The sequence below is a fragment of the Nipponia nippon genome, unplaced genomic scaffold (genome assembly GCF_047370975.1).
Source record: "Nipponia nippon isolate SJK-2023a ecotype South Korea unplaced genomic scaffold, ASM4737097v1 scaffold_16, whole genome shotgun sequence".
Lineage (NCBI taxonomy): Eukaryota > Metazoa > Chordata > Aves > Pelecaniformes > Threskiornithidae > Nipponia > Nipponia nippon.
Genome location: NW_028262332.1, coordinates 8,156,769 through 8,175,482, shown reverse-complemented (window position 1 = coordinate 8,175,482; position 18,714 = coordinate 8,156,769). Strand labels below are relative to the sequence as shown.

General features: G+C 47.1%; 2 protein-coding genes across 6 annotated transcripts in view; one reads left to right on the top strand and one right to left on the bottom strand.

The window, feature by feature from the left end:
• The window catches only part of TSC1 (TSC complex subunit 1), a 53,023-nt gene that overhangs the window by 3,186 nt on the left and 31,123 nt on the right, over window positions 1-18,714 (top strand). For 2 of the 4 annotated variants that reach the window (XM_087752892.1, XM_087752896.1), the window contains exon 2: window positions 4,740-5,020. The exons of 1 other annotated variant lie outside the window; for it this stretch is intronic. The gene's annotated coding sequence lies outside the window, so the exon portion shown is untranslated. Of the gene's footprint in view, window positions 1-3,136; window positions 5,021-18,714 lie in introns of those variants that run through there. One more of the 4 variants, XM_087752893.1, reaches the window with a different exon arrangement.
• On the bottom strand, window positions 6,075-17,776 carry GFI1B (growth factor independent 1B transcriptional repressor). Of its 2 annotated transcripts, none has more exons than XM_087752908.1 (7): window positions 17,619-17,776; window positions 12,212-12,340; window positions 10,537-10,683; window positions 9,704-9,966; window positions 9,298-9,435; window positions 8,666-8,831; window positions 6,075-8,197 (listed from the first exon to the last, which is right to left on the bottom strand). In XM_087752908.1, the coding sequence occupies exons 2-7, from the start codon at window positions 12,324-12,326 to the stop codon at window positions 8,019-8,021; spliced, it is 1,008 nt and encodes a 335-aa protein (XP_087609034.1). In that variant the 5' UTR covers window positions 12,327-12,340; window positions 17,619-17,776; the 3' UTR covers window positions 6,075-8,018. The 2 variants fall into 2 exon arrangements, with proteins under 2 accessions (XP_087609034.1, XP_009475253.1); XM_009476978.2 differs by having other exon boundaries at window positions 12,212-12,336; window positions 17,619-17,745.

Below are 18,714 nucleotides of genomic sequence, written 5' to 3'. Positions count from 1 at the left end.
ATGCATTTTCTGTGGGATTTTTCACAATGCTGGCTGCTGTTCCAGTGTAATATTGCTGTGCATGTGCAGTAATTCTACCTTGCTCTCATCTGTAGATCTTGGAGTGTGTCCGTGTTATCCCCACTTTGCAGATGGGAAACCTGACACACAGAGAGGGATAGTGACTTGCTCAGATGAGCTGACAATGGCAAAGCCAGGAATACAATCCTCCTTCTTTGAGTTTTGAGTCTCATATTTAGCGTTCTCCATGATGCTACGATATCAGAAAATACAGCTGCAGTTCCTGGGCTCTCTTTTCTAGGTGCTGTCGCACCTGGGTGTCCACTGAGCCTGATTGATTTACAGTCAAGCTACTACAGGCTGGATCTAAATAAGGAGCTGGGGCAGGGATGTCTGACTGACACACTGGTTCACCATGCCCATGCTGTCAGGATGGGGCCCTTTCAAGAACAGGAATGCTCCATCATCTCTGACTTCCCCTTCCCCGACTGAGACAAGAGATAACTTCTATTTTATAAAGAGAAGAAACCAGCGGACTTGACCACTGCCAAAAATCCCACCAAAGTTCCTAGTATAGAAGGGTCTGGGATGTAAGATAAAGTCCCATTGCTTTAAAATTATTCAAAAGGAAGGCGGAATCAATGGGGTAGGCTTTTTTAACTCGTCATTCTTCATGAGGAAGCCTTGAACCTCAGAATTGTGTTGGCCAGTGCTGAACGTGGCTGTTGTCCTTAGAGCTTGCTTAGGAGCCCTTAATGTGCAGAGGAATTAAACAGCTTAAGAGGTTGCTCAGGGCCTGGAGAAGAGTAGATTATGGGTTGGAGCAGAAACAGCTGTGAGAAATTTGGCCTGAGAGTGGTGCAGAAACCACAGGGGTGTGACTCATCTCATGTAACTTTAGATGTCTACAGATACTAGGCTCCCTTTCCCTTCAGTGCGTTGAAGACATGCCTTCTGTCCTGTTTTAGACATGTGCTTTAGGAGGAGGTAAATTGCTCCCTAGATATGTTACTTACCAGAAAGGCAGCCTTTGAGTGACTAGCTCACATTGGAGATATCCTGGCCTCCATTGCTGCTGCAGAAAGTTTCCTGCCTCATATCCCATGGAGGGCTTGGGACAGCACTTGCATCCAGGCAGCTGAGTGTGAACACGTCCTCCCAGCACAGGGTCAGGGCTTGCACTGGGGCCAGCTCTCAGTAAAATCCCCTGATACAGGTGGGACCCAAGTCACCAGCTTGAACCCAGCCAAAGACCCAAAGGTGGGTCGGATGCTGAATGACAGCTGTCCGTACGGTCTAGCACTAGCTGAAGGATGTTGAAGCTGCTGGTCTGATGCCGGTTCTATCCTGCACGGCACATCCTCAGCAGGGAAGCCAAGCAGAGGATGTGCCATGCAGGAATCTTATTACCCCCCGTCATGGCTGAGGTATACAGACGGGGAGCTTGCACAGGCTGTGCTTGTCCAAGGGAGTTCATCCAGATGTAGGAGAGTCTCTCTGCTACGATCTTCAGCTGTATTGATTTGGTTACTGCTGCCCTAGGAGTAAGTGTGGAGGGGTATTTGCTGGCCCATACTTTTGCAGCTCAGATGGAAACAGCTGGGTTTTTCCTCTTCTATTCACTTAGGGGTTTTTTTATTATTTTTCAGAAACAGTAAAGGGAAAACAAAGCAATTATCTGTACACCAAAGCTTAGTGACTAGTGTTATTTTGAAATGCTAGATTCTCTTCCCAAACCTAGGGAAGGCAGCATGGGGGAGAGCTGCTGCTCTGGGCACTGAACAGGAGCAGCTTGCTCAGTAAGCATCTGAATTGTTTGCTGTAAATCTGACTCCCTTTTGGGCAACGTTCCTCAGAAAACCTACCCCACGCATTCCCTCAGGCCCCTATGTTCACATTTGCAACTCTCATGCTGCACTTACCAGGGTTATTTGCATGGATGGGGGCTCTGTGCTGATGCCTGGGTGGCAGAAGCGAAGGGCTGACAGGCCCTTCCTGCCAATCTGTCTGTTGTTCAGCTGAAGTGGTTGGAAAGTGCTCACTCTCCAGTTCCCTCTTTGGCTCAGGCGCTCCGATAAGGCATGGGCTGTCCTATCTTGCCCTGGGAGCTGTTCCTCCTCCCTAACAGGCCCGCCTCACCGGCTGACAGTTAGCAGCCGGCAGTGCTTGATAAACTTATCAGACCAAAGCTGAGCCCAGTGCACGCTCAGCTCCTCCCCAGCCTCAGATTTCCCCATTCCTGGGGACTCTTTGCTCCCTGCCTGCCTTGCCATCTGGTACGGTGAACACAGATCATCCTTGGGCCAGCAGGTCAAAATCAGCCTAAGGACCAGATTGAAAAATGCTTGTATTGAAGCGGCACCTTTAAAATGAGGGCATCAAGTGGGATGTTCGTAGCATCCATATCTAGCTCTGTCCCTCTCCTTGGAATATTATTCACCTGTGGAAATGCTGCGCCTGTCTGGTTATTGTCTCTGTGTTTCTGCTCGCCCCGTTTCTCTGCTCATTTAGTGGTTTTAACGTGGGGGTCTCACTTGGAGGATTTCTTTCTAAGCCAGTTACAGAATTAGGTTGCTTTGCTGAATTAAGTTTCTATCACTCGTTATTAGTATCGCAGTAGCACTTAGGTGTTCCAGCTGAGATCAACGCTCCATTGTGCGAGGTGCTGTATGTAGAAGATAAGGAGGGGCAGTCCCGTTCCTGACTATCTTACCGTTGAAATAAACAAGTGAAATGAAGGGGAGAGGGAGAATTATTATCCTTCTCTCACAGATGGGGTGAAGCTTTCTGTGAGTTTCATAGTGTGCTGAACCACTTCAGAAACCCAGCGCTCATGCCTTGCCCGAGGTCATGCAGGAACGTGGCAGATCTCAAGTCTCAGTTCAGGGCTGCAGCCTTTAGATCAGTGTGTGTCCATGGTGACTGTTAGTTGAAAGATGGTGGGTCAGGAGCGCTGCAGGGATCTGCGTTTTCTGAGGTCTCATCCAGCACGGAGGCAACCAACTGATTTTAACTATCCTTGAATAATTTTGGTGTGGCTGTTCTGGGTTCTCTCCTCTGTGTGGATGTGCTATTCCAGGGGAAAAGTGGAAAAACATCTCTGCTTTGTGAGCAGAATAAGTGATAAAAAATTGTTTGAGGTATACATTTTTTTATTCTGTAGCAGCTTTGCAGATCAAGCTCCCTCTCTGTTCCCAGGTTAGGCCCTTAACGGCAGGCAGGAATGTTCGCCCTAAGCAAGGAAATGTCTGTATGCAGCTATTTCTGGGAGATTGTCTAATGCCTTCAGGTTTCCCCTTGTGTGCTCTGCTGATGGGCTAGAACTAACCTGCTGGTGTGTCCCCATCGCCTGCGACTCCGGGGGCCTGGGGGAATGACCTGCTGCGAGGACAAGGGTCTCTGCTCTTATATTTTTTTCCACTGAAAATGCTTTCATGTGAAGTCTGGGGTGGGAAGCAACTGGACTCAGCAAATAATTTTTTTTTTCAATGCAACCTGTACCCAACTGGAGCCTAATTCTTCCCTGTCCTTCCTCTCAGTTCCTTTTAGGCCTTCCCTAACCATTGCCAGCACATCATGAAAACTTCAGGGTTTTGCTTTCTCTAGGATTCCACTCCGTGGAGGTTAATACAACCTGAAGACAAGCTCCAGTGTAATGCTGTGCTAGCTGGGAACACCCCTCGCTTCCCACAAGAGTCCTGTGGCTCTGTCTTCATTAGGAAGAGAAAGATGCATCCTGTGTCCAAACTTAAATCCACCCTTGATCATAGCATTTCTGGGCTGCTGCTCTCAGCACCTGAAGGCTGTCTGGAAGACACAGAGGCACCTCTCTCCTTCTGACAGATGCCTGGGGTTACTGCTTTGCATGTCCCTCATTTGCTAAACAAAACAGCCCAAAGACCAGGATTTTCTTTCGCTGGCCATAAAGGGAAGAAGGTGTGAAGAGGACTGGGGAAGTGCAGGATACAGGGTGGGCTCGGAGAGAGGCAAAAACAATCAGCTCTTTCTTCAGCCACAAAGATTAGTTGAGATTTTGCTTTTTGTTATCTGTTTCCTTGATTGACCGACCAGAATGCTTTTTCTGATGCAAGGGGAGATGGTGGGAAAGGGGTTGTTTTCAGAGCGGTCAGAACTGGGGAGGATTTGCATGTTTGGAGAACGAGGCCAGGTGTGTTTGGAGTTGGTGACAGCCACGGCCTGATCCTGACAGGTGCTGAGCATCCTTGGGTACCCACTGTGTGGATTCAGTAGCTCCAAGGATCAGGGAAGCCCTTTGCCCTCTCCATGCAGCAGGCCTGCCCATGGCTGGTGCCATGCTGGGAGAGGAAGGCCCTCCCCAGCCTGGTGTGGCCAGGTTTGGGCGATGCCACATCTGCTTCCTTCCTCGCTCCTTCACCTCCGTTTCCAGAGCTTCAGGCGGTGCAGAGGGAACCCCAGGGAACCATGCAGAATGCTGCTGTCACCTCCTGAGGCTCTGGTCCCTCTGTCTTCCTCCTCAGGAGTCGGCTCTCCCTGATGAGGGACTGCAGCGACCAAGGGGCTGTGGGGCTCTGCCTAGTTTTCCTCTGGGCTGCGGACATCCATATACCTAAAGGAAGGACAGGGCTCAGGGAGAAAGGAGGCAGGCGGTGTTACCTGGTTGTCTGAAAGTGGCGCCTTGTTACTCCAGGGGAAGAAACTGTAGTGCCTTCGTGGAAAACACTGCAAGTTAATTCCCTCTCCTCTTGCTCCCTTCTCAGGTCACCTTCTGACTCTGGCTGTACCGTCTCACTGGCGCCCTTGCCAGCTGGCCTCCATCCACAGCCCGTGTTTCTGGAGATATGCTCCCAGCGCCTGTGGGAGTGGGTCAGCCGGGCCCCCCGGGCTGCTTTGGCCACAGACATGTTTTTCTGAGCACGGCTCTGCAGCAGCACACTGCCTAAGGCCACCCCAGTGTGTTTCTCTACTCGCTGCCCATCCATCTAAAGCAGTCCTTGCACCTCCTGGGGATGGGCTCACCAAGCTCCTTGCAAATATAAGGGTAAGGCTGACACTGTCTCCTCGGGTGTAACTGCTCTTCAGTAGTCTCTGGGCTCAGTAACCACAATAATGGTGAAAGCAGCTGCCTGCCCTAGAGTCCTGGGGAAATAAAAGACAGGACCGGGGTGATCTGTGCTTTGTTAGGAGGGAGAAGCTGGCTGGAGAAGCACAGCCTTAGCACAGAAGACCCCAGCCGCCCATTGAAGGTTATACCTCCTCTGTACCATGGAAATCAAAGATAGGAATGGAAATCTGATGGATACAGTAGCCCTTGTTCAGCAGGCTCAGAAGAACCAGCTGTCTGATTTGTTTTTATGAGTGGTTTTACAGGCAGTCTTGCCACGGTGCCGATTGGTGTGTGTCAGCACTTCCCTCCAGAATGGCCAAAACTGGGGAGCTTCAGATGAGTCAGACACATCTGCTGTCCCCAGGACACAGGCAGGGAAGGCGGTGCTGGTGTGCCCGTGTGTTTGGGGGCTGGAGGGTATTAGCTCCTGAGCAGTTCAGATGCTGACATGCTCTTTAAATATTTCTGTTTGCAGATTTGTGGAGGACAAGGGGAATAACAAACACTGTTTGCGTTTTTGGCAGCAGCTTTAATGAGCTGAAATGACTTTACCTTGAGTAAGGCTTGTGCGTGCGTACATGTGTGAGAGCGTTCACACGTGTGTGCGCCTGGTGTCATGGTCAGGACCTGGGGACCAGTTCCCTAGGCTCAGTTCTGTTGCATGTTGTACGCCTCCCCTGGAGTCCCTGCCCTGGCCAGGTTCTGGCATGACCCAGGAAAGGACAGCAGAGTTTTAGCGGGGGCTTCGATAACACCGTCTGCTGGGCAGACGATCCCGTGTCATCTGATGTGGTTGTAGCTGCGCAGCCCTCTTGCTCCGGAGAGCTGACTTGCTGCCTGCCTGGGGCTCTGCACAAGTCTGTCGCTGAAGATGAATGTCCCCTGATGCAGGCCCTGAGCGTTGTTCGTCGCTGTTCTGCAGTCAATAGGCCCCTGCTCCCCAAATTCATCTTCTTTCATGTCTAAGTTTGGGAGCCCTGTTCTGCACATGAATTTCCATCTTTATTTCTACTCGAACTGTATGGGGCAATGCTGTGCTCTGTCCCTGCTCCTTTTCCCCTCCATCCCCACCATCTGCATCTCCAGAGCCAAGTACGAGCCTTTCTTGAAATGGATGTTTTTAACATGAAATACAGTGTGTTAGCCCAGTTACTGAGAGGGAACAGATTTATCAGATAAATCCCAGCAGGCCTGTACATGTTGTCACTGTCTGGTATAGTGCAATAAAAATATACATTAGAATAAGTATAAATACATATTTACAGTGTACAAGTAAAGCCAGGGGTACAGACTCTGTTTTGAGCTTCCAGAATGCATATCAATGACTAACAGCTTAGGCACAGCATAAACCAGGGGTGAGTACGTTTTAGGTCTTCATCAGGAGAATGGCTTTGGATTTAGAGCAGTGTAACTGAGGGCAGGACAGACCTCTTCTCTCCTGGCAATAAATGAATTTCCCACTTGGACCGTTTCTTCTTTGCCCATGATGGCAGCCTTCCTTCGTAAGCATTTGGCATGAAATGGCTAGTGCCACAGCCTGTTCTCCAGGCTGCTTCCCACTGGCGTCGTTGTCCAAGGCCATGCGTTCAGGGCTGTAGTTATGGAGTGGGCTGTGTGCTGCTACAATGCCCTGCTTAACTGAAAGCACTTGTCTTTTTAATGCTATAATAATACTTTGTCCTTCCTGTTAAGAACATAAGGGACTCTACAAACCTGAGTGAATGACTCCACATCCCCAGGAGGGGTGGAGAAATAAAAGCCCAGTGCAGTGACTTGCCAAAGGTTATGTAGTGAGAAGGTAGCAGAGCTTGGAGGGGAACTGGCTCTTTCAGTGCTTTGCTTCAAACCCTAGACCTGGAAGAAGGAGGAGGAAATAACACTGCTCTTTGTGTAATATTTGTAAGGGACTTGCATGCTATGGCAATGTCTACGGGCTCGGTCACTTCCTCCTTTAAGTGTGGCTGGAAAGCAGAGGTCTGGCCCTTGACATTGATATCCAGCGCCATTCCTGGCCATGCAGTGACACGGGATTGCCCAGGACAGCTCTAAACCAGTATGTCCAGCATGTAGTGAAATATTGTGGGACATACCAGCCTGGATTCCGAGAGCAGCCAGGCGCTCTCACACGGTACTGAGACATGGGGCTTATTAGCTGATGCCTAGCGTGGTGACATGGCCCTTGCTGCAGCTCGCTGGCTGCCACTAACCCAGGGATCTTTGCAGCATGGCGTGTAAGAGGAATGCATTTAGAGACCCCTGCTATCAGCTAGGGATAGGAGCTGTTTCTTCAGTATTTTCCTCCCACTCCAAGCTAAAAATACAACACAGTTAACTTGTCATTTGATCACAGTAAATGCACCGCTGAAAGAAAATGACTTTAGATGTTACCAGAATTTATGACCTGGGCAAGTCTCTGCAGAAGCCCTGTCCAGGTTGAACACAGCTCACTGAATACAATCTATTTGCATGCCCCAGCCTTATCTTCCTAACCATCAAAGCAGCATATGGTTATGGCACTAGCTTGGCACAGATTGTTGCTGCCACTACTCCAGGAGTTCCCACCTCACTACTGGTCAGTCTGATGAAATGAATTCTGCATGTGGTATAAATCCAGAGTAATAGTGACCTTGGAGGAATTCCTCTGGATTTGCACTTGAGCAGGTGATGTCAGATCTGGGCTGGTACCTGTTGTAATTGAAAAGTGAGAGGTCCCACAGGTTTCTTTGTCACCTACTGGGATGTGCAAGGCCCTGGGATGACAGAACATCAAAGCCAACGTGACATGACTTTGCCAGTCCCCAGGGGAACGTAGGAAGCTATACGAGCTTTATGAGGTGGGCAGCCCCACACTGGATGGAGATGCTGGGGAGAGTCTTCTTCCCTGGTGCATGCACTGGCAGTGGGAGCTCCAGCAAAGACCTGGAGCCATCCCTTACTTGAGACTGTGTTGGGTCTCTCGGTGCCTCCGTAGATCCACCTTGCGCTGGAAGCCCTTGGCACAGAGCTCACAGCTGAAGGGCTTGAAGCCGGTGTGCTTGCGGCTGTGAGTGATGAGGTTGGAGCTCTGGCTGAAGGCTTTGCCGCATACCTGGCATTTGTGGGGCTTCTCCCCTGCAGGGCAGAGAAAATGGTAAGGAACATTTTGGCAGATGAGAGAAGGGAGGCAGAAATGCCCTTTAGCAGACTCAGACCTGATTGGTATGCTTGGGCATCAGGGTGCTGCCAGCCCAGCTGTCCTGCTAATGCATCTGCACTCTGATCCAGCACCAGAGGATGAGAAGAACCAGAGGCAGTCCTCCCCAGCTGCGTGGCCCACGCCCTGTCTGCATCCAGGGCTGGGTACCACCATGACATGCACTGGCGGCTGGTTGATAACCACCTCCTTGTCACACAGAAGGGGACACGCATCTCAGTGATGCTTAGACCTTCTGCTGTCTTACCACACAGGGAAGAATGACTTCCCAGTGCCTTTGGACACTTATCCCCAGTCCAATATCTCTGTGTCTGGGGACTATATATGTGTGTCAACATGATGGACTCTAATTTGCATTTGCTTATGGGGAATATTTTGTTTCTCACCGGTGTGGATGTAAGTGTGTTTCTTCATATCCGACTTCTGGTGGAAGCGCTTGCCACAGTATTGGCAGGGATAGGGCCGTGTGTCTGAATGGATCAGCAGATGAGTGGAGAGGGTGGAGGAACGTTTGAATGTCTTCCCACACATCTTGCACTCAAAGCTCCTTTCCTGTTAGGGAAAGAAAATCATGGGATGTCTGTGGCTGCAAGACATGTGACAGAGCTTGAAGAGTGCTAAGAGTGTTGAGAACAGTAGATTTGATAAGCAAATCTCCTCGGCTCATGGACTGATATGCTAGGTGCAGTACAAAGAGAATGTGTGGAGGGTTACTTATGGAAATGGATTACAACTTGTGATCCAAACTCCTGTGCCCTTAAGGAGGAGGCAAGGCACAGAAGAACCAGTAGCAACGATCCTCCCCTTCCATCTGAGGAATTCTCAAGGGTAGTCTGAGATTTGCGAGACCAAGATCTATGGTCTTCAGAGTTCCTATCATTGTTACTGGGTGCTACAGGAAAGCCATCACATTTGTAACCTGCGAAATGCCACTTCCTTGATAATGGAGTAAGCAACAGCTAAAGTCCAAGCACTTGTGAGCTCTGGAGAGCTGGTTCTCTAGAAACATGCTACCCACCTGGGAGTGAATATTGGTGTGCTGCTCCAGGCTTACAGCGTGTCCAAAGGTTTTTCCACATACTTCACAAGCAAAGGGACGAATCCCACTATGAGACCTTCGGACATGGACCTCCAGTCCATGGGGAGTGGAGAATACCTGTAAAACAAAATGCCAGTGATTTTTCAACATGAGGCAGCTGTGTCTCCGTCTCTGTTTTCGATTCCTTCACTTTATTTGATTCTTCCCTCTCGTGAGCCATGGGAATAGCATCGTTCCTAGCGCCCTTGTCCCCAGTCAGGAGAACAAGTAGGTACCCATTTTGAGCCGCATGCATTGCACTTTGGTGTAACCCATTGAAACACTGATGCATGCAATGAAAATCACTCCAGGCCCTCCCCATCCCTGAGGTTCTCCTGTGCCACACCTTGTTGCACTTCACACAGTGGTAGGTCTCCATGTCCGAGGAGTAATGCACGCTGTAATCCAGAGGGGGCTCGGCGCTTGGCAGGAGGTGGCTTCCGTACAGGCTAACTGGGTGCTCCAAGAGGGCTGACTGCATGGTGGAAGACATCTGTCGGTAGCTGTATGGCAAATGGAAAGCATCCCAAGAAAAGCCGGTTTTGTAGAAGGTAGGTGTGCTTGTCGCGTTAATGCAGTCTTTGATCTGCAGACCTGGGACGGTCATCTCTGAGTTTGCAAAGGAGAGGGAGAAGTGAGTGTCATGCCGTTGCCTGCAGCTCGGCACCAGTAAAAAAAGCTCCCCAGGTACCATTCCCCCATTTAATGTCCTGCCTGACCTTGGGAGTTGCAGTTGGTAACTCTTCCTTCTTTGATTCAAATCCTGATCCCCATACAAAGTTCTTATTATGACTTTGATTTCAGTCTGAGGAAATTTTAGGGGAGAGGGGATGCTAAGGGGATATTAACTCCCCCTACTAGCCCTGCTTCATGTGGTGTTTGAACAAGTACCATGTGGCCACCCCCCTTGACCCACAGAGCACGAAATTGCATTAGTCCTTGAGATTTGGAGGCCCACTCATTGGGAATCATAGCGTCATCCTTCAGGGAGATGCTGATCTAGACCAGAATTGTAAAGGGAAACACAGAATGCTCTTGATGCACTCTGCCTGGGACAAGTTTGACCACTGATGTCAAAATAAGAGCTGCCATTTACTGAAAATCTGGACTCAGTCGTAGGGGCTCCAAAAGCCAGCCCAGCCCTGACCTCTTTTGCAATTGTGGTCTTGGGTAGCAGACCTTGAGCTGAAGGGCCTGGCACCATCCTGCTCAGGTACTGGACAGGGACACCTTCTTCTTTCAGTTCAGATGGGTCCTTTTCTTGTTTTGGAACCACGCATTCTAGGTCCTGTTTCTTGATGTCCTCCGGTGTCTTGTCCTCTGTGGCTGTAATCACACAGTGGAGTCACAGTTAGTTTATTCAAGCTGTTAAGAGAAGAGTCTGTTAAGGTGGGTTTTGTGCTTATGTATGAACTCATGCTTGGATACATGAGCCCATGCTCAGTTCCCTGACTAAGTGCAGAGTGGTGCAATCAGCACGGCAATCAAGGTCTGTCCATTGCTGACAAAGGGAAATTCCAAGCAGGATGAGATAGGCAAGGTAGAGGGGGGCAGGAAGAAATGATAGGACACTTCATACCCTATATAGTTAGAGAAAATTAACCCTAGAAGGCCGCGTGTCTGTAAGAATCATTTCCCTATTTAGAACCATTTTCATTTGTGTGGGTAACTAACAATCACTAACTTATTAACCTCCCCGCCCATCTCCTAAGAGAGTTTGGTATTGTTAACCTGAATTTATGGACAGCCAAGAAGGGAAGCAGAGAGGGGAGGTAACTGCTTACGCAGTTGCAAAGGTGACCACAGAGCCTCACCTCCTCCTACCCACACTCCCATTTCTCCATGCTTGTCCCAGCCCTTAAAGAGACCAACCAGCACTTCTTAGAAGTAGGCTTTATAGTAAGAATCTAAAATGGACAGCGCTTCAATACATGTGCTGGAGATGGGACTGGGCTGCTGAAGGACAATATTCATCTGTCGTCCAAACCCTCTTGTGCGCCAGAGAGACAACAAATGGCCAAAGGCTGATGGCAGGAATTGAAATTAAAATGTCCCCTCCTTTCCTTTTTATCAAACTCATCACAGGGCTGGACTCTAATTTGATAGCCAGGGCTAGAACAAAGGGTAAGTTGATCCTAGATTTGAATAAAGAAAATTTGAATGGTGCCTGAAGGAAGAAGATAATTGCCGCGGCCCTGCCACTGCGTGGATGGCTGTGGGAGAGCGTGAACAGGAGCAGAGGGAGGACAGCAGGCACAGACAGAAGCAGTGTTGGTTTGTGTTAACATAGCATATAGCAGCCAGCCCTTCGCTGGTGAGTGTGTACGACTCCTTTCACAGTCAGTGTTAGGGTATCACTAGTATCTTCTCACTCTAGCTGTAACCTTCCTTGCAAATCATCGGGAGGAGGTGGTAACACACTGGGGTAGAGAGGAGGTGGGTCCAGAGAGAATGTGGACAGTGAACATAGCAAGCTGGAGATCAAGGTGGCAGAGCTGTGAGTTTGTAGAAGACTGACAAGCAAGTGCAAGCTCTTCTCCCAACTGTTAGTTGCCTAGAGTTGGCCACCTTTCCCAAAAGTCACCAACTCCACACAGCAATCATATCTCAAATCTCCCCAGCAACCCAGCAGGAAACAAAGGGAAGATCTAAATTCGGTTTCAGTGGGACAGTGTGGATTTGGCCTAGAGACAGAGGGCACCTAGTGGGGGATCAGCTTTTCCTTAGACTGACATTCCTGTGTGGAAGCCCTTAGTTTTTCTTTAGCTCACTCATCCTACTCCCTTAGCTTGCCTACTCAATTATTGATTTGCCTTGGTGCATTCTTACAAGCCCAGTGGATGGATTGACTCACCAGTGAAGGGAGAGGTTATTGGATCCCACGTGAGTATAGGCAGGTCATCTTCCACAAAGCGGTGTTGATGATAGGTATGAGCCTTTTTGCTCTTCACCAAAAAGGAACGTGGCATTTTCCATTCACTGCCTGGGCAGAAACACAGAATAACGGCAGGTAAATCTCTGTGGTTTGGGGGGTAATTTCTCATTTGTTCGCCACCACATCAGCTCCGTATGCGGCAGGGATGAGAATTAAAACCCTTCTACTGGGGAGACAGAGAGTTCATCTCAAAGGTCTCTGCTCAGTTGAAGAGCAGGGAGTGTTTGCTTGGGTTTAGGTGCTTGATGGATCTCAACTCTGCAGAAAACACATAGCTGTGGAGGGGGCTAAGCAAAATGACTTACTGCCAGATAGCCTCTGTCACTGAATATAGAGATGGGACTGCAGATTGAAGATGGGATTGCAGATTACAGTACCCCCCATAAAAATTACACTTCATAATCTGCCCCTAGGTTGAGGCAAAGGATTACTGCTGTCTTTGCATTGCAGGTGGAGAAATACAGGCATGCTTAAACTGAGCGCTGTGTTACAGACCAAAACTGTTTCTGTGGCAAGGATACATCAGAACCCAGAATCTCTCTTTTGTAGCTCTCTGCTCTGGCTACAGGTGCATCTCTGACCTTACCCTCCCTGGGAGGATGCAGTGGGGACCACAGGTTGGAGACCACCCCTTTGAGAAAGGGTCTGTCTTAGCCTTTGTACCACACCTAGAAGAGCGCAGTCCCAAGCCATGACATGGGCTCCTCTGTGAAACTGCTACACAAATAATAATTATAGGAACAGCATCAATAATAGGAGAGACGCAGTGGAAAATCCCCGCAGCCATGATGTGTGGTGGGTTTCCTTCTTGTTGGCCGTAGCTTGAGTATTTTGTATTCTGGCTGGCAAACAACAGTCAAGCAGAGGCAGAGCAGAAGCGCTGGGTGAGAGAGGTTACCTTTTGGATCTGACTCAAATATCACAGACCGTTGAAACGATGGGTTAGGAACAAACATAAAAGGCTGAAATTTAATCATACAAAATTCTCTTGCAATGCATGTGTTATCTTTACTACCCAGAACCCAGCCCGCCCTGTGCCCACTCCCCATGGCTAGTAACTGTCCTCCTGTAGGCAGTACGACAACAGGCTCGATGCTGTGTACGGCAATATCAGCTGGTGCCTTATTTGCATAGGTATTTGCATTTTCCCTTGTAATTGTTTGGGCTAGTAGCACTAAAAGCAAATCTTGCTATATTTTATATGAAAAGTCAGCAGTAAGTCCTGGCTCTCTGTTGATGGGAAAGTGTATTATTAAGTCAGTGTTTTTCCTGAGAGCAGTTGAAGCTTAGCCTACTTATTTACTAAAAAAGAACGAAGTTTGCTCCTGTTAAGTAGGAATGACCTGAAACGTCTGCGTAAGTCAGGACAGAGCAGTGTGGGCTCCTGGAATCCCAAACAGCCAGGGATGGAAAAGGTCTGCTCCCTTGGGTTGAGAAGCGCCCGCACTACCTGTACGTGCTAAATGTAATTACATAGCCCAGTGGTGTTTTGTTTAAAGGTCCAAGGGCCAGATTTACAGAGGTGCCTGCGGCGGCAGGTATGTGTAGCGTGGGATTCGTGCAGTGAGGTCTGCTGTGGACAGGTGGATCGCCAAACCCGCTGTTGTTGGTGAGAGTCCCGGGCTCAGCAGCCCAGCTGCCTTTGGAAATGCAGTTATAGCTGTTTTTGTAAATCTGGTCCAGGATTCCCACTGTTTCTTCTATGCCTTCAGGGATAACTCTTGGTGTCTCTAGCCATTTTTTCTTCTGAAATGACTCACCTGTTTTTCTTCATCTTTTTCCAAGAAATTTGCATGTAACTTGAGATGAATAAGAGAAAACCGAGGCCAAGAGTAGATTTGTTAATTTAATTTTAGAAAGAGGACAAAACAGTACTGAGAATGAACCATAAGTGTGCCCTTGAGGGAAGGGACGCTGAAGTACATTGCTGTATTTACTCTTCTGTAACTCTCTAATGAGGTTCTTTCTAGGTATTGTAAAGTGTCTCTCTGCCTGGCAAAAGGCTGCGTGCACAGAAATACCTCCAGCTCGATACAAACACGGGCATGTTCTGCGACGGGCATAACCCTTCTTGCAGTGTGCTCTGCTTGGCCTGTGCACCTCGCGTCCCAGCAGAAGTGCTCAGCTCAGAGGGTCTCACTGCTCTTGGTCAGTCCCCGATGGGGTATCTGTGCACGGAGCCGCGCTCTACGATACAGACGTGCCCCAAGTTAGAGTCCTGCCACAAACCCTTTATACATGGAATTTCCACTCATGGCGAAGGGGTTTTCCCATGTGGTGGGGCAGGACTGTGTCCACAATGGACGGTATTCATACCAGCAAGCTTTAGACATCTGATTTCTCTGCCTGAATTAACCAATTAATTGCCCTGGGCTTCCTGCAGAGTGGAGGAAGAGGCTCTGGCAGCGGGCAACTCTGAATGCAGGGTGAAAGCACGCACCCAGCAGTGCCTGCTGGAGGAGTCACTGCCCACCGGCCAGAGGCCCCCAAGGCATTAGCCGGACAGCTTAGCCGGGTAAGGTAGCGGACTGGAGATGGGTGGCATAAGCAATCTTGCAGTGTTTTATGGTAGTACCCATACGCTAAGTACACGAAGGCACTAAGTTCTGTTCTGATGGTGGTTGAAAGTAGATGCCCATGAATCAACGGGATTTTCTGGATGTGTTTGCCCCAGCATATGTAAAAGTCAAATTTGGTCCAGTATCTTGACTGCTGATAAGGGCCTCTGCCGAGCACAACAATCTTCAATGCACCACTGAACGTTACAAAAGGAAGTCACCTTCCCCCACCCCATTTTACAGAGAAAACAGGAACTGGGAGCCCAAAGCATAGTTAATTAACAACTGCATTGGACTGTCTTTGTGATTCACACAGCTGGGTTAGAGGAAAGCTAGAAGCACAGATTGTGAGAGAAAAAATACAATCTCTCCTTGAAACTCAAGATCATCAGTAGCAAGTGATCAGCTGCTAGTAATGGCTAACTGTATTTCACAGGGAAAGCAGTGCTACGGACAACAGACCCCGCTACATCTTAAAGTCATCGAAGCTTCCAACAGAATTTAGCTTCAACCTTTTCCGAAAAATTAAACTTTATTTTTATGGAGCCTGTTCTTGCCAGCCCCTGTGGCAGCAGTTTCTACCTTGACTGGCAAGTGCACAAGGGAGTTCATGGCTTGGGCAGGAGTGCTACCCAAATGGAAGTGGCATGGCATTTTTTTGCATTCAATACAGGATATAAAATCAGTAGCCGGCTAAAATTGACATTCTTATTTGTTTGCCGTTCATGTAGCTGTACAAAAATGTTGTACTAATCTGCCCCGAGGAAAAGACAGCCAAAAGGACTTGCTTTGCTATTTTGGGTACCTAACTTGAAGCACCTTAGAAGGACTTCTTTTACCAGTTATAAATTCCCCAGGCAGCTCTGAAAGCAACCCAGCATTTGCGTGTTCCCCTCCTATGTTCAAACTCAAAGTTCCCTCATCCTCAGTGATGCTCTCTGGTGATTTTGCAGAGTACCACATGTAAAACTGGAATGTAATACTGAAACACTGGAGATAGTGCAAGAACCAAATTAAAAGGTGGTTTTTTTAGGCGGTGTTTTCTGACTTTGGGATCTTAATTTCACTTGATCCTATGTTCCTCATGAAGCCCAGTACCCCAAAATACAGGATTGGGCCCTCTGATATAATTTAGAAGACACTCATATTCTCACTGAATGGGATTACGGAGCTGTTCTCTCTGGTTCCTTCAGTGAGGTGATTCGTAACACAAAACACCATCCTGGGGATCAGGTGTTTGCAGGACTGTGCCACGCTGAATCAGGAACCTGGTTTGCAGCGTAAGTTCCATTCTAAAGCTCACTTTCATTTTCCTCTAAATTCAGGGAATCCTGTTTTCAAATTTACAAGGTTAATCGTAGTGATGAAACCCTTTTTCCTACTACACTCAGTGGAAATACTGAATTTTAACTTACAATTGATACATGTCTTCGTATAAGTCGATGAGTGTAAAGTTTTAGGCTAAAAGAGGCTTATTTCCTTCCCATTGCTTAATTTATATTTAAATCTTAATATTGCTTTTTTCTGTTCTGTCTGGCAAAGGTGAAACTTCCAAAACTAAAGAATAGTTTGTCTTTCAGAAGACTACATTTTTGAAGAAACAAGCACAAAACAGGACACAACCTGTGTCTGAAATTTTTAAGAGCCCAAATAAAATAAGAGGTTTTATGGACCGCTGACTCTTTAAATATAAAGTCATATTCAAAAAGAATTTCAGTTCTTTACAGCAAAATTAATCATGTCTTCACCAGTCCACCCTTGCAAAATCAAATGTACTTGGGGCAAGTAATTTGAATGCGGCTTTTTCAGTGGAAAAATGAGCAGAACATTTTTAATTCCTGTGGTAAATGGACACTAGGGCAGGGGCAGCAAATTATGGTGGAAACTTTGTCCAAGAAGTGGAACAGAAATATTTGTACATCTGTAGTATCTAGAAAAAATGTTTAGAATATAATTGCAGCATTTGTTCTTTAGAAACCTCATTTAGCTCCTAGTGATGTTGGGAATGCCACTGGCTTTAACAAACTTTGCCTTAGGCTTCCATGGATAAACAGACTTACACAGTGCAATCTAACAAATTCTATATCCCCTTAACGTATAGATGCACTTACTGTGTGAACTTGCAAATCATTTGTTTTCCTGCTTAATGTATTGAATCAATCTGGTGGTATATGCGGAGCATCTATAAATAGCTAATTCCATATGCTAAAAATTGTTACACTAATCAGCATATACTTAGAAAGGATGGAAAAATAATAAAGTAAAAGATAGATTTGAAGCAAAAATCCTGAACAGGAGAGACTGAATTCTCATCTAGCAAAATTGGCATAGATTAATTGATGTCAGCAGAGGTGTGCTGTTTTCTGAATTTAAAGGTCTGGCCCTGTAAAAGAGCAATTAAAAGGAAAAATATAGTCCACCCTCTCCTCAATGCTTAAGTACAAAAGTCTGCATCTGGAAACTGTTCCTACTGCATGGAGCTTGCTGGGACGCAGGTACCTGAGACCATTGTCACATCGTTTATATTTTGTTCTACTGTTACCATTTTCACCTGTGAGAGTGAAGTATATGAAATATAATTTTAAAAGGTTTGACTCATTTAAGTGAGCCATTATTATAAAGGAATCCTGAGGACAAGTGACTTACGCAGTGGAATATGTTACATATTTGCAAACAAAGGCAAAGAAGAAGAAAAAGCTTAGAAAAACATATCAGAGAAATGAGAAAAACAATGAAATTAAAAGTGATTAAAAGAATAAATAAATCACCTGTTTGGGGGACTTCGCTTTACTGGATTCGCCTTGAAATCCCCCCAGACAAGCGAGACGTCGTCTTCTCTCTGGATTCCTCTTCCACCTTTTCACTTAGTCGCAGTCTGCTGAAATAGATACTTCTCCTTTTTTCTCTCTCTGTTTTTTTGCCCCTGTTCCCCTCCCTGATTTTTCAATCAGATTATTTGTGTCAAAATCTGGCGGTGAAGAAACAGCCAATAGAGAAGCAGAGCCCAGAAAGTATTTGCTTATCAAAACTTTCCAGGACTTTGAAAACTTGAAGAGAATTCACGATGCCCAGCTCGAAACCCTGGGGGCAGCACCCTTCGCTTTCTGGGGCAGCTTCGCCTTCTGCAGAACACTCCTCTGTCATATTGACAAAGAGCATGACACGGTGAAATAACGTACCAAGCAGGCATTTGTTATTTTCCCTTTTCTTTCAAAAAAAAAAAAAAAAGACAGAATAGCTCTTAAGAAACCTGTATTTTTACACACATTCATCCACGCATCATATCTTTCACAAACAGACACACCATCTGTCTCACATACACACACTCACATACTTCAGTCTCATAAACAAAACCATCTAGCACATATGCACAAAATTATTTTATTCCAGAATGGATCTTTTATCTCTCCAATTTCCAAGGAAAAAGGAATAAATACTTGCACAGTAATAACTGAAAAAGATGCGTGTTAGTCAGCCTTCATTTTCCTAGGCATATGTGTGTGCAATCCATACGTATTTTAGGCATTGCTCTATCTATATACAGCTGTATATAGGATATAAATATAGATTTAAGAAAGCTCATTAAGCAAGCTCATTAACAAGCATCTTTGCAAAAAGCTCTTCAAGAGCAATAATAAGAATTTGCACTTCTATCACTTGCTTTCAAAAAGGTTTGAAAATGGGTTTGCAAATGTGAAATAACCGACTGCCAAACCCCCCTGCAACGGCAGGGCGGAAGGAGGGAGAATGAAGCAGAGGCAGAGTGACTTTTCTCAGACCACCCGGTTCTTCTCTAGTAGAGGTGGGAACAGGAGCTGGAGAGCAGTGATTTTCTTGCAAGAATCCTTGGCCACAATGCTTATT